Source organism: Arachis ipaensis, chromosome B6 (genome assembly GCF_059453495.1).
Source record: "Arachis ipaensis isolate K30076 ecotype BB chromosome B6, ASM5945349v1, whole genome shotgun sequence".
In the NCBI taxonomy this organism is placed as follows: domain Eukaryota; kingdom Viridiplantae; phylum Streptophyta; class Magnoliopsida; order Fabales; family Fabaceae; genus Arachis; species Arachis ipaensis.
Window position 1 is genome coordinate 111,490,913 of NC_142441.1, and position 13,696 is coordinate 111,504,608.

Genomic DNA, 13,696 nt, shown 5'->3' on the forward strand with positions numbered 1-13,696 from the left:
GATGAACATGAGACATGTTATTGAGAATCTGAAAAATCATAAAAATGATTCTTGAAGCAAGAAAAAGCAGCAAAGAACAAAGCTTGCAGAAAAAAAAAAAGAGAAAGAAAAAAGAGAAAGCAAGCAGAAAAAGCCAAAGCTCTTAAAACCAAAAGGCAAGAGCAAAAAGCCAAAGCCCTTAAAACCAAAAGGCAAGGGTAATAAAAAGGATCCCAAGGCTTTGAGCATCAGTGGATAGGAGGGCCAAAAAGGAATAAAATCCTGGCCTAAGCGGCTAAATCAAGCTGTCCCTAACCATGTGCTTGTGGCGTGAAGGTGTCAAGTGAAAACTTGAGACTGAGCGGTTAAAGTCAAGGTCCAAAGCAAAAAGAAGAGTGTGCTTAAGAACTCTGGACACCTCTAATTGGGGACTTTAGCAAAGCTGAGTCACAATCTAAAAGGTTCACCCAATTATGTGTCTGTGGCATTTATGTATCCGGTAGTAATACTGGAAAACAAAGTGCTTAGGGCCACGGCCAAGACTCATAAAGAAGCTGTGTTCAAGAATCATCACACTGAACTAAGAGAATCAATAACACTATCTGAATTCTGAGTTCCTATAGATGCCAATCACTCTGAGCTTCAATGGATAAAGTGAGATGCCAAAACTGTTCAGAAGCAAAAAGCTACTAGTCCCGCTCATCTAATTAGAATCTGAGCTTCATTCAAAAACTCTGAGATATTATTGCTTCTCAACCTATTAGTCTTCTATTTTATTTGTCTAGTTGCTTGAGGACAAGCAACAGTTTAAGTTTGGTGTTGTGATGAGCGGATATTTTATACGCTTTTTGGGGATAATTTCATATAGTTTAGAGTATGTTTTAGTTAGTTTTTAGTCTATTTCTAGTAGTTTTTAGGAAAAATTCATATTTCTAGACTTTACTATGAGTTGTGTGTTTTTCTGTAATTTCAGGTATTTTTCTGGCTGAAATTGAAGGAGCTAAGCAAAAATCTGATTCAGGCTGAAAAAGGACTGCTGATGCTGTTGGATTCTGACCTCCCTGCACTCAAAGTGGATTTTCTGGAGCTACAGAACTCGAAATGGTATGCTTCCAATTGCGTTGAAAAGTAGACATCCAGGGCTTTCCAGCAATATATAATAGTCCATACTTTGCATAAGGATAGACGACATAAACTGGCGTTCAACGCCAGCTCTCTGCCCAATTCTGGCGTCCAACGCCAGAAAAGGATCAAAAACTGGAGTTGAACGCCCAAACTGGCACAAAAACTGGCGTTCAACTCCACAAATGGCCTCTGCACGTGAATTGCTTAAAGTCTCAGCCCCAGCACACACCAAGTGGGCCCCAGCACACCAAGTGGGCCCCAGAAGTGGATCTCTGCATCATCCATCATAGTCCACTCATATTTTGTAACCCTAGGCTACTGGTTTAGTATTTAAACAACTTTTAGAGACCTATTTTGTATCTCATGACATTTCAGATCTAAACTTTGTATTCTCTAACGGCATGAGTCTCTAAACCCCATTGTTGGGGGTGAGGAGCTCTGCTGTGTCTCGATGAATTAATGCAAGTATTTCTGTTTTCCATTCAAACACGCTTGTTCCTATCTAAGATGTTCATTCGCGCTTAACTGTGATGAAGGTGATGATCTGTGACATTCATCACCTTCCTCAAACCATGAATGTGTGCCTGACAACCACCTCCGTTCTATATCCGATTGAATGAGTATCTCTTAGGTTCCTTAATCAGAATCTCCGTGGTATAAGCTAGAACTGATGGCGGCATTCATGAGAATCCGGAAAGTCTAAACCTTGTCTATGGTATTCCGAGTAGGATTCAAGGATTGAATGACTGTGACGAGCTTCAAACTCCTGAAGGCTGGGCGTTAGTGACAGACGCAAAAGGATAGTAAATCCTATTCCAACCGGATCGAGAACCAACCGGTGATTAGCCGTGCTGTGACAGAGCGCGTGAGCGTAGTTTTCACTGGAAGGATGGAAGGTAGCCATTGACAACGGTGATCCACCAACACACAGCTTGCCATAGGAGGATGTGCGTGCGTGAATCAGAAGACAGAGGAAAGCAGAGATTCAGAAGACAAAGCATCTCCAAAACTCCAACATATTCTCCATTACTGCACAACAAGTAACTTTTAATTTATGCTCTACTGGTTACTCACAATTCAATTGATAAACATAGTTGACTTCCTGACTAAGATTTACAAGATAACCATAGATTGCTTCAAACCAACAATCTCCGTGGGATTCGACCCTTACTCACGTAAGGTATTACTTGGACGACCCAGTGCACTTGCTGGTTAGTGGTACGAGTTGTGAAAAGTGTAATTCGCAATTCGTGCTACCACTTAGATTGCTTCAAGTTTTGTTTTTTCAATTTCAAATAAATAATTTTGTTGATATATGTATGTTGTAGATATTATTGGCTTGTTGACATTAGTATTTGAGATGAAGCTGTATGAAAAGGAAGGAAGAAACATCAAAATGGCTGCGATGGAGTTATCATCAAATGGTAGTATAAGAATTCTATTTATATATCAAGCTATTTATATTGTTAGTTACGTCTATAAAAGCAAATTTATCAACTAGCAGTCTAGCATACGTATGAATGTAGTCAAAATGATAAGCAGTGGCGGAACCAGAAATTTCATAAGAGGGGGGCCAATTAAATATAAAATATAACAAAAAATTAAGAAAATATGATTTGTAGCATATATATCAAAGGAGTAATTATATTATATAAAAGTCAATGTTCAACTACATACTTTAAGATTTTGGTATTTTTAAACTTGCTCGATGATGCTTCATGGAACTAAAATCATTAATTATCATCTCTGAAGTGAATTTCGAAGCAATCTCCTTTTCAATATATACAATTATATAATCTGCTAAAAATTCATCTTCCATCTTGTTTCAAACCCTTGTTTTAATAATCTTCATAGCTAAAAAGGCTCGTTCAGTTGTTGCTATTGTCATAGGAAAAGTCAAAACAAGACGAATTAATCTATCAATTAAAGGATATATATTTGATTTTTCTGTCTTTGTTAACTTTTGACACAATTCAACAAGAGTAGACAAATCCTGAAAATCTGGAGCTTTAACCACATCTAGTTCATAATGTTGTAACTCATAATCCAATTGAATCTTTTTTTGCTCAGAAAAATCTAAAGAATAGAAATTCTTTGCAAGATTGCATATGTTGCAAATACTGAATAACTTGAAAGCATCTTTAGGATCCAAAGATGTACTCAATATGAGGAGCTCGGTTGCTTGCTCGCTAAATCTACTATTTAGCTCTTTCAATTAAAAATCTATCACGCTAGTAAAAATGTCAATACGGTAGTGGTATTCAACAGTGACAACATCCTTTTTACGACGAGACCGAATTATGTCACTAAAAGAAGCACCCATATCAGGTATCTGAATAGCATGATCATTGAAGAAAGAACTAACTTTCTCCAAAAGTGCTCCCCAACTACTATGTCTTAACTGTTGAATCAATGACTTTGTACTAGAAACCAGATGTATAGCATTCAAAATGTCTTGAGATTTTTGTTGCAATGCTTGAAAAATTTTATTAGTGATTCCCATGATTTCTTTCATCATATGCAAAATGAAAACAAAATCAAATGATAATAAAGATTTAAGAGCATAAGTAGCATCACCACGTTGAGAATATGTAGATCCATTAGTAGCCAAATCTTCCAGAACTGAAGTTGTTGCTCCAAACATACGTAAAAGGCTACAAATTGAGTTGAAGTGAGAGCTTCACCTGGTATCTCCTGATCTTTTTAATGTGCCAATTTGATTTGCTCCCCTTCATGTTTTAATTTGATTAGTTGCAGCTAAATGAAAAATTTCAGTTGCATAAGCAATTCGTAATTCATCATTGCATTTGCAAGAAGAGCACACAATATTGATAATATTACTCAAACTTTGGAAAAAAGCATGAACATCAACAACTTCTTTAGCCGCAGCAACAAGAGCTAGCTGTAATTGATGAGCAAAGTAATGAACATAGTATGCATAAGGACATTCTTGAATAATTAAAGCTTGTAACCTTTTCCACTCTCTACGCATATTACTAGCCCCATCATACCCTTGACCTCGAACATTTTGAATGTTGAGATTGTGATGAGATAATTCAGAACAAATCTCTTGTTTTAGAGTAGCAATAGAGGCTTTAAGACGCAATCTATTGCTTAAAACTTGTTGTGAGCTTTGCTTAGCCAATACTTTGTCAATGTGACATAATTGATTAAGCAAATCTTTACAAGACTTAATAGCAATATTATGAGGAGAATTAAGAGATTTACCTACATGAGATAAAAAGGCCCAATCCTTTCCGTTATTCACTTTTTCCCAATTGCGAAATCCTCCTTATGTGAATGGACTTGATTTTCTAGAAAATAAATAACATGGAAGACAAAATGCAGCATCCACTTCTGGTGAATATTCTAGCCAAGAAAAATTCTTAAACCAATGAGTTTTGAAACGACGAGGATGACTTTCAAGACCAGAAAGAGGGTACTCATCCATAATAAATTGATATGGTCCAAACTTTATATATGCTCTACGGATTTCATCTTGTTGATTGATAGGATAATTCCAAATTTGCGGACCCTTTCCGAGATCACGCATCAATGAATCAATATTAACTTGATCTATTTCAGTCCTTGTTATTTTGGAAGCAGGGGGTTGAATATCTTGCTCAACAAGTTGTGTCACAGGTTGTATCTTAGGTTGTTCAATAATATTTTGAACATTACTCAAAAAATCTGAAGCTGAATTTTGTTCATCATATATTCTCTCTTTTCTCTTGAAAAATGAGTGAATTGTTTTAATCTTTGACATTTTTAACTTAACTTGAACTATCTAACAAAAAAAACAAAAATAATTGCATATATGTTATTTTTTTTAAAAAAATATTAAACCTATTGAGCAATAACAAATAATTTTAGAAACATAAATATATAATAACCAAAAAGAACTCTATTGATTTACCTGATTATTTTTTGTTCTAAGTCTCACCCAAAAATAACTCTATTGAGTTTTGCCCTCACTTCAATCTTTAAACACTGTTCATTATAAATGAAAATAAATTGATTATTTTAAATAAATAATGTAAATAATATTTAACATTGTTATTAATTTAAAAAAATTGAGATATACCTCTATGAGTCTTTGTTGTGCATTCAATGATTAATATTTCGCTGTTCACTTCAAATCTTCAATGGTTTTTCTTCATATGTCTTGTTTTGGTATGGAAAGAAAATTAGAATGAAAAGAATAGAAGACCAAAAGTCTGCACGAATGGAAGCCACTAAAAGAGGGAGAAAAGAGTGCACTAATGTCTCTGATAGTTTCAAGAAAAATGTTTGAAAAATGTACTAGTGCTATTTTAATTAATAATATGGGCTATTGTTTATTGGACGAGTATAATATAACCATTTTTATTAATTATTAGAATGGACTATTTGTTAACAAGAACAACAATAATCTAAATATCCAATACATAATGTAGTTTTTAATTACTTTAATTTACAAAATCTCCAACTTATATTTTTTTCTAATATTATATATAAAAATACTTAATATTATTAATTATTACTATTTACTAATTTTTTTGAAAAATTTTGAGAAGAACCATGACCACCTTAGTGTTGGGAATAATACACCATTCCCCCTTGAGAAAACACCTTTGACAGAGAAATAAAATAGACACAATCACAACACAAGAATTTAACGTAGAAACTCCAATTACCGGAGAAAAAACCACGGCCGTTGTCAAATGACAACCAGAGAATATCACTATGTGAAAATTGTTACAACACATAGACTTCTTTCTCTCACCGGCACCCCAGTACACCCACACTCTCTCAAAGCAAATATCTAACTACACCTCACAACACTCTCTAATAAAGAGTACAGAGGAAAAGAAAAATCAGATACAAGCTTAAAGTGTTTCTGACTGGTGCAAAAATAAATGGAGAACTTAGCCTCATATTTATAGCCTAGGCCACCCACTCCATTTGCTATCCTAAGCAATGTGGGACTAATTCAACCAAATCCTAACAATCTCCACCTTGATTGAAATAGTCACACATCTTCAGCTTCTATTGTCAACACCGACAATTCTTTGCTGCCATTGTCTATACCGACAATCATAGTTCAGAGAAATATCATACTCCACCATGAAAGTATACTCACTTGGAATTAGACCACTCCAAGCATTTCACCTTGATACAGATCGAAACCTTGCTGAAAATTCATGGTGCAACTTCCAAATTAGCTTTTCCTGGAAGTTCTTCAGCCATCGACCTAACTCCGCCACACACCTTGCATCTCAATGCCAACCAATGCCCGTGTGCAATTGTGGACCCGATTGCCACAACTCATCCTTATCCATGGCAGTGCGGTAATACCATGAGGATACTTCTTGTCTTCTAGAGAACATCATCTTCTCTCATAGAGAGAGCAACTAGAGATCTTCTCCTTCAACGCCTTCTGCAAACCTGATTGTATCAACACATCCTTGACTTGTATTTGTCCCAAGCCAAAATTGATTCTTCCATCAAATTTCTCTATTTCAAGCTTCACAGCACTTGAATATCCTGACATTGTTGTAACCATATACTGGAATAGTATAACTCAACTGTGCACTAGGAAGGGTCCCCAGGAAAGAGAGGTGGGTCACAATGGACACACTTAAATACCAAGTCTTTCCTTAGCCAGAACCTTTCCAAACTGCACTCTCACAATGTCACACTGCCTTCCAGCAACAACAACAGCAACCAAAGATCAACCTCAAGCCACAAGACAAAATTCTTTTCTAATGTGGAAGGTCAGACTAGGCTGCAACCACAGAGCATACTAAGAATAAATCCCACCGAACCGAAGCTCTTGATACCACTTGTTGGGAATAATACACCATTCCCCCTTGAGAAAACACCTTTGACAGAGAAATAAAATAGACACAATCACAACACAAGAATTTAACGTGGAAACTCCAATTACCGGAGAAAAAACCACGGCCGTTGTCAAATGACAACCAGAAAATATCACTATCTGAAAATTGTTACAACACATAGACTTCTTTCTCTCACCGACACCCCAGTACACCCACACTCTCTCAAAGCAAATATCTAACTACACCTCACAACACTCTCTAATAAAGAGTACAGAGGAAAAGAAAAATCAGATACAAGCTTAAAGTGTTTCTGACTGGTACAAAAACAAATGGAGAACTTAGCCTCATATTTATAGCCTAGACCACCCACTCCATTTGCTATCCTAAGCAATGTGGGACTAATTCAACCAAATCCTAACACTTAGGTCCCCCTCAATCCGCCGTTGAATGATAAGTGTTTTATATTTTAATATAAAAAAATCGTGTGTTTCATTCTTATAAATAGCAACAAGTATTTTCTATAGTTATAGATAATGAATAGTATTTTTATTAAAATTAAAATTTGTATATCAAATCCCTCATTAGTAGATTTTAGTCAGTTTACTATTTAGATTTGAATTTTAAATTTGTGAATAAATAATTATTGGAAACTTGGACATTGATCAAGAGAATAAATAAATATTAAAATAAGATTTCAATTCTTTGAAACATAAAAAACATAAAAATATTCAAATTTACTCTATATCTTTTTATAAAAAATTTTCTTTTTGTAGTGTTCTTAACTAATATTTTTAGAACATTTGTTAATAAGATTTCTAATTATTAATCCTTTTTATTGAACTAGTCCCATTGAATTTTATTGAATGAATTAACTCCCACTTTGTTTTGACTGTTCGTTTAATGCTTATACAATAATTAGAATACTAAATTAAATGCATCTAATTTTTGTGCATTTACTTGGTCAATGAGGGAAAAACGTATGTGAATCAATGGGATATTTAATAGGTTTAATTTTTCTATGCATCTCTATACTTTTTTTATCAAATTTTTAATTAATTTTTATATTTTTTAAATTAAATTTTTATATCATATCAAATTTTATAATTAAGTCTTAACTGTCACAAAATTATTAAAATTAATTGAATATTTTATTAAACAAAATAGAATATTCAGTTTCATATTAAACATATTTTAATATTATCAAATATAAAATATATCATCAATATGAAAAAAAAGATAAAAGTATTGAATGAGAGATTAGAACAATGAAAAAAAATCAACTAATTTAGAGTTTCTTTTTTCTCATTATTATTACATCTTTCTTTTGGATCTTAAAAATTGTATGAAGGTAACCATAAATTGCTCTCTCTCTCTCTTTCTCTCTCTTTCTCTTTCTCTCTAAGAACTTAATTAAAAGTTTGATAAAATTATAAAGATCAATAAAGTAATTAAAATGGCAGTTTGAACCGTCATTTTTACCCTGATAATGGCGTTTCAATCGGTTAGAACGGCATTTTTGAACCGCCATTTTTACCCTTACAGAGTGACTTTTGATTGATTAAAATGTCATTTTTGAACCACCGTTTTAACTCTGACAGTGACATTTTTTTATCGTTTAAAAATGCAGCTTTTACCAATTTTTACCGGATAAAAGTGACATTTTTTATCGTTTAAAAAGGCAGTTTCAACAGTCGTTTTTACTATGTTTAACAAATAATTTTTTGTTTAAAATTCTACAACAACAAGAAATCATAACCCATAAACAAAATATTACGTAACTCATAAATAAAGTATTAAACATAATATATAATATTTTAGTATTGAAAATCAAAAGTAATAACTCCTATACAAATAAACTATCAAACATAATATAATTTTTTAATTCTAAACATAACATGTAGCTAAAGATACATCAAATATCCATCATAAAAATATTGAATTATTGAATTATGATGGCTCCACCTAATACATAGTACTACCCTTCGAATTCGTATATCTCAATAGGCTTCTCTGGGCGAGGACCTAACTTCACTGGGTCATTGAATGCTGCTGTCTGTAAGAAACTTAAAAAGTTAACCAATAATGGATCTTATCTGTCTGAATATAAACCCCTTGGCTTATGCATTTTTCATTGTCTGATTTTGCATTACAAATTTGCAGGTATTATTTTATTCAGAAATATCTTCACAAATTAACAAGGACAAATAATATCTACAGATTCATATTATATTACAGTATAGTGAAGAATGAAAAACATAACTATCTGAAATGCCAAAATTGCTAAAACTAACCAATGCTACATAATTCCATACATGTCAAAAAAATATTAGCATACTTTCTCATACTATTTCCATTTCTCAGCTGAAAAATTGAAACTTGAATTTACATTGTAAAGAAAGAAACAAAATTGAGAGAGAAGTTCACTTACCCAGAAACAAAAACACGAGTAGCAAAGCAAAGGAGCAATGGAAGAACAGCTCATTGTACAATTCCTGCACCCCAAAAAAGAACATATAGTTATTTCAAGTAAGAACCAAATACAATAAAATGAAAAAAATAATGCTTGATGCTACAACAAATGCAATCATATCAGTTTACATTAAATTCAGTTACCAAAATAAAATATATGTTAAAATATAAAATATATATAAAAAATAAATTAAATTATACATGTATTTCAGTATTTATACACAAATGTTTTGAAAAAAATATAACATAAAAAGTCATTATGATCACCATGACTGCATGAAGTTCAATATGTTGTTCTTGTATGTTGCCCAGTCTCTTTTCTCTGGTTTTAAGAACATCTATAGCTTGCTTGAAATTTCATGAAAAAAAAAATTATGGTTAACAATGCTAAAATTGTTTGGATCATATAGGAACCTTTAAAAGTTCAAAAGTTAGAGAAGGAAGATTTGTAGGGTACCTTTGATCATGAGCAACTAATTCACATATTTCTAATGCCTGCTGCTACAACAAATGCATCCAAATTTCTATTGGTTTGTTCCCAAATCTCAAAGAAATCATTTGAACAATTAATCTAGTGAGACTTCCCATGGCATTCATCCCATCCTCATTCATGCAACTAATGCCTAACAGAGTTAGCTTTGTAATGCATGGAGGAAAATAATTATTAAAGTATATTAAAAATAAATTATATAATATTATTCATATCAGTCAAAAGAAAGAACTCAAAAACAGGCCAAGTCATACAGAACTATCTTGCAGATACACATTTAAGCTTTTGTTTTTCATTGGCAAACTAAATGAAACATGCAACTGTTGGAAACTCTGTAAAAATTTTAATCTTCCTATATACTAAAATGTTTTAAGGTAGGAGAATTGAATATATATAGATATAAACTAGTTTACACTCACTTTCATGAAACCAAGTACCATAGTTTTCAATATTTATTTTATCATAAATGTCAAGAATGAGAAATGCTAAACAGTTACAGCTTAGCATGGATGTCACGCATGTAACACCCTAACTACCAAAGCTCGCACTTCCGGCTGCGCGACTATGATAGTTCGGACACTACGACGACACTTATATTAATTAATACTAAAATATGAGCCTGTTTAAAACTTTAAACCGCAATACCGCTCCCAAAGATACTTTCGTTCGATAACGTACATCCATAAATACCATTCAACTTACAACAACTCAAAAAGAGTACATCCATATATATACATAAATATATATAAATAATATTACAAACATTAACCAATACAATTCCTATCCCTCTTACAGAATATATATCAAGATAAAGGCGAGGGTACAATAAACCATAACTAAAACAATACAGAGCATCACAACAACAATTAAATAAGCTCTTCATAACTTCTGCGCCCATATCCTGAAAGGGGAAAAAATGTAGGGGGTGAGAACATCATCCTCGAAAGGGTTCTCAGTAGAGGGTTTTTGGGAATTACTGTAATAGGATACATGAAGATAAACCGTGCCAGTGATTTATAACCGTCTTATGCCTCTTTTCAAAAACAACGGTTTACAATAAAAGTAAAGTCGGAAATATTTTCTGAAAAAGGAACCATTCTATTCTCAAAATATCAAAGCCTTTCAAAAAGGTTTATCTATACTGTACCAAAATAGCTTTTCATATTTTATTCCAAACCAGAAACACGAAACCAAAATCAACCATCGGTTCATATCATTCCAACCACGGCCCTAGGCCCAAACAATCCAACCATCAACCAATCACCACAATCCAACAAAGTCCCAGTAGCAAACACAAAAAGGAAGATGCAAGCACAAACAAACAGTTATTGCAAGTAGAACAATTAGCAATTAATCACATAGGCAAACCAAGTATGATATGCACACCCAAACAATGTCACATAGATGCATATGATGCATGCCTGTCCCTAATGGCTGATGATATCATCTGTCGATTATAGAGCCAACCCGACAAGTCCTGGTAGCTAACCATTGGACTGTCCCTCTGTCGCGCATCCCCAACTCGAGTTATACTCATCATAAACTTGATCATAATCATGATCCATATCCATCACCTTCACTGGTGAATATTTACGGGGGCGAGCTCATCCGGGACTTTCACAATGCCCGGCCACACTTACGACATAGGGTCAATAGAGTATCAAGTCTCAACCTGGAGCACGTGGTGGCTAGCCACTGCTACTACCCAGGGAAACTCGTATCTCAGATAGTGGAAGTGCAACATTCACATTTATCAATGATTCAGCATAAACATGCATTCAATCTCATCCATGGATCAACATCCATCTCAGCCATCCGGCTCACGGTTCAGTCCAGAACCAGCCAATATTCATATCATACACAGCCATTCCGGCTCACGGTTCAATCCAGAACCATCCAATATTTATAATCATACATAGCCATTCCGGCTCACAACAAAACAGCACTTCCACATTCAACATCATAAATTCATAAAATCGGCATTTAAGCCATAAATCACTTTTTCCCAAATCATTTCACTTGAAATAGAGTTTCAACTCTTTTTAGCCTTGACTTTGAAGATCTCATTTTCAAATCATCTCAGGCTCATAAGCCAAATTTACTCAAAGTGAGTTTCCCTTTTAAAGCAAAGCCACTCTTGGCATTTTCTTTCCAAAACTTCCAAAACCATGGAAAGTTAAAGATTCTTTTTGGGAACATTCAAAATCACCCATCCAACAATGGGATTTTATAACAAAAGTTTCTTGCCAGAGTCCCAAGTCTTTAGGGAAGGTCAACTTATATAAATTCCTTAAAATTCATTGAAACTTTTAAAATCATAGATTCCCGGTTCAAGTAAATAAAACTGAATTTATTATGAAACCGTTCATACAAAATCACAAGTTCCAACTCGGTCCAAAAATCAACTCATTTGAAACGGAACCGGTTTATTTGAATCAAACCACTTTCAGGTTTCTTTTTGGAACCCATTTTTCTAACTCTTCCAAAATGCCTCAAACTTGATTACTCAATCAAAAGTCTAAATTCCTTTAAAATCACTAAAAGCTCCTTTTTATATTGAAATCAATATTAGAGCATCATTCTTTCCTTCAGTGATTCAAACTGTACAAATAGTTCGTTTCTAAACAAGCTGAACTCAACGCATAAAGTTCATTAAATAGATTAAGCTTGAAAACATAAATATTCTCTTAATAAATCAATTAATACAATTTCTCAAATCCAACCCTTTTTAAATAACTTTACAAACAAGAGTAGGATTTTGTAGAAATTTCGGCAGCACCTCCCCTAAAACTTGGACTTTTGCCACCCGGTTCGGGTCCCAACTAAACCGTTTCTCATTCCTTTTCAACAGCTCAAAACCAGAAATCAATTCAAAACAAGCTAAATCCAACAGTCGCCTCAGTGGCATATCTCAAGAAAACCATTTCAAGATCAACTCAATATCAACCGATTTAACTCATTTCCAAAGCTTTAAAGAAACAGTTCAGTAACAAATCATTTGTCCAAGATCAAGTCAATTAAAGTAAACCAGGCTGAATTCAAAAGTGCATTCGACTTTTCACATCATCAAATAATTGACTCAAATCAAATCAATCCCCAATGGATTAAACTCAGATTTCAAATATTTAAAGAATCACTTCAAAACATTACATTTCACAAAGCCGCACAACCATTCAACCAAACCAACATCCATAATCACTCGAGTCAATCAAATAACACATAAGGCAGATACAATCACTAATTACACCATATCTCACATCAGTATCCATATGTAATAATTCCAATAATAAACTGTAGTTTTCGGAAAGCGCCCCTACCTCAAAACACAAATTCCATAACTCAAACGCGTCACCGAGTCCTTTCCGCCTCGACCCAAAATCAACAATCAAAATCCCGGCTACCAAAACCTCAGCTCCAAACCATTTTCTCAGCAACCACAACGACTCTAATCACAATATATAATAACCGAGATTAACTCTCATAACAACAAATGCTACAACTCCTCAACGTATAATAGAACAGTAACTAGAGGACTTTCAAATCGAAAACGCTTACCGAACCGAAGAAGGAACGGCTAAACCGAAACAGCGGCGGCCTCCAAACCGGTTCGGCGACAGCTTTAATCGTGACCCGCAATAACCGGAGCTTGACCCTATGTTACAAAACCTCAGAATCTCTGGCCAATCATAACAGCATATTGATTTTCAAGAGCTCCGGAAATGAAAATGCTTACCGTGAGAAAGGATTAAAGACTGAATCAAACTGCAGAAGCTCCGGTGATGGTTTCTGTGACCAAAGCAGCTTCTCCGAC

At 34.0% G+C, this 13,696-nt stretch overlaps 1 protein-coding gene across 1 annotated transcript; it reads right to left on the reverse strand.

The window, feature by feature from the left end:
* Nucleotides 1–3,319: 3,319 nt before the first annotated feature.
* LOC148562319 (uncharacterized) lies at nucleotides 3,320–3,748 on the reverse strand. Its single transcript, XM_088490856.1, has one exon. The coding sequence runs from the start codon at nucleotides 3,746–3,748 to the stop codon at nucleotides 3,320–3,322; it is 429 nt and encodes a 142-aa protein (XP_088346982.1).
* Between the last annotated feature and the right edge of the window lie 9,948 nt (nucleotides 3,749–13,696).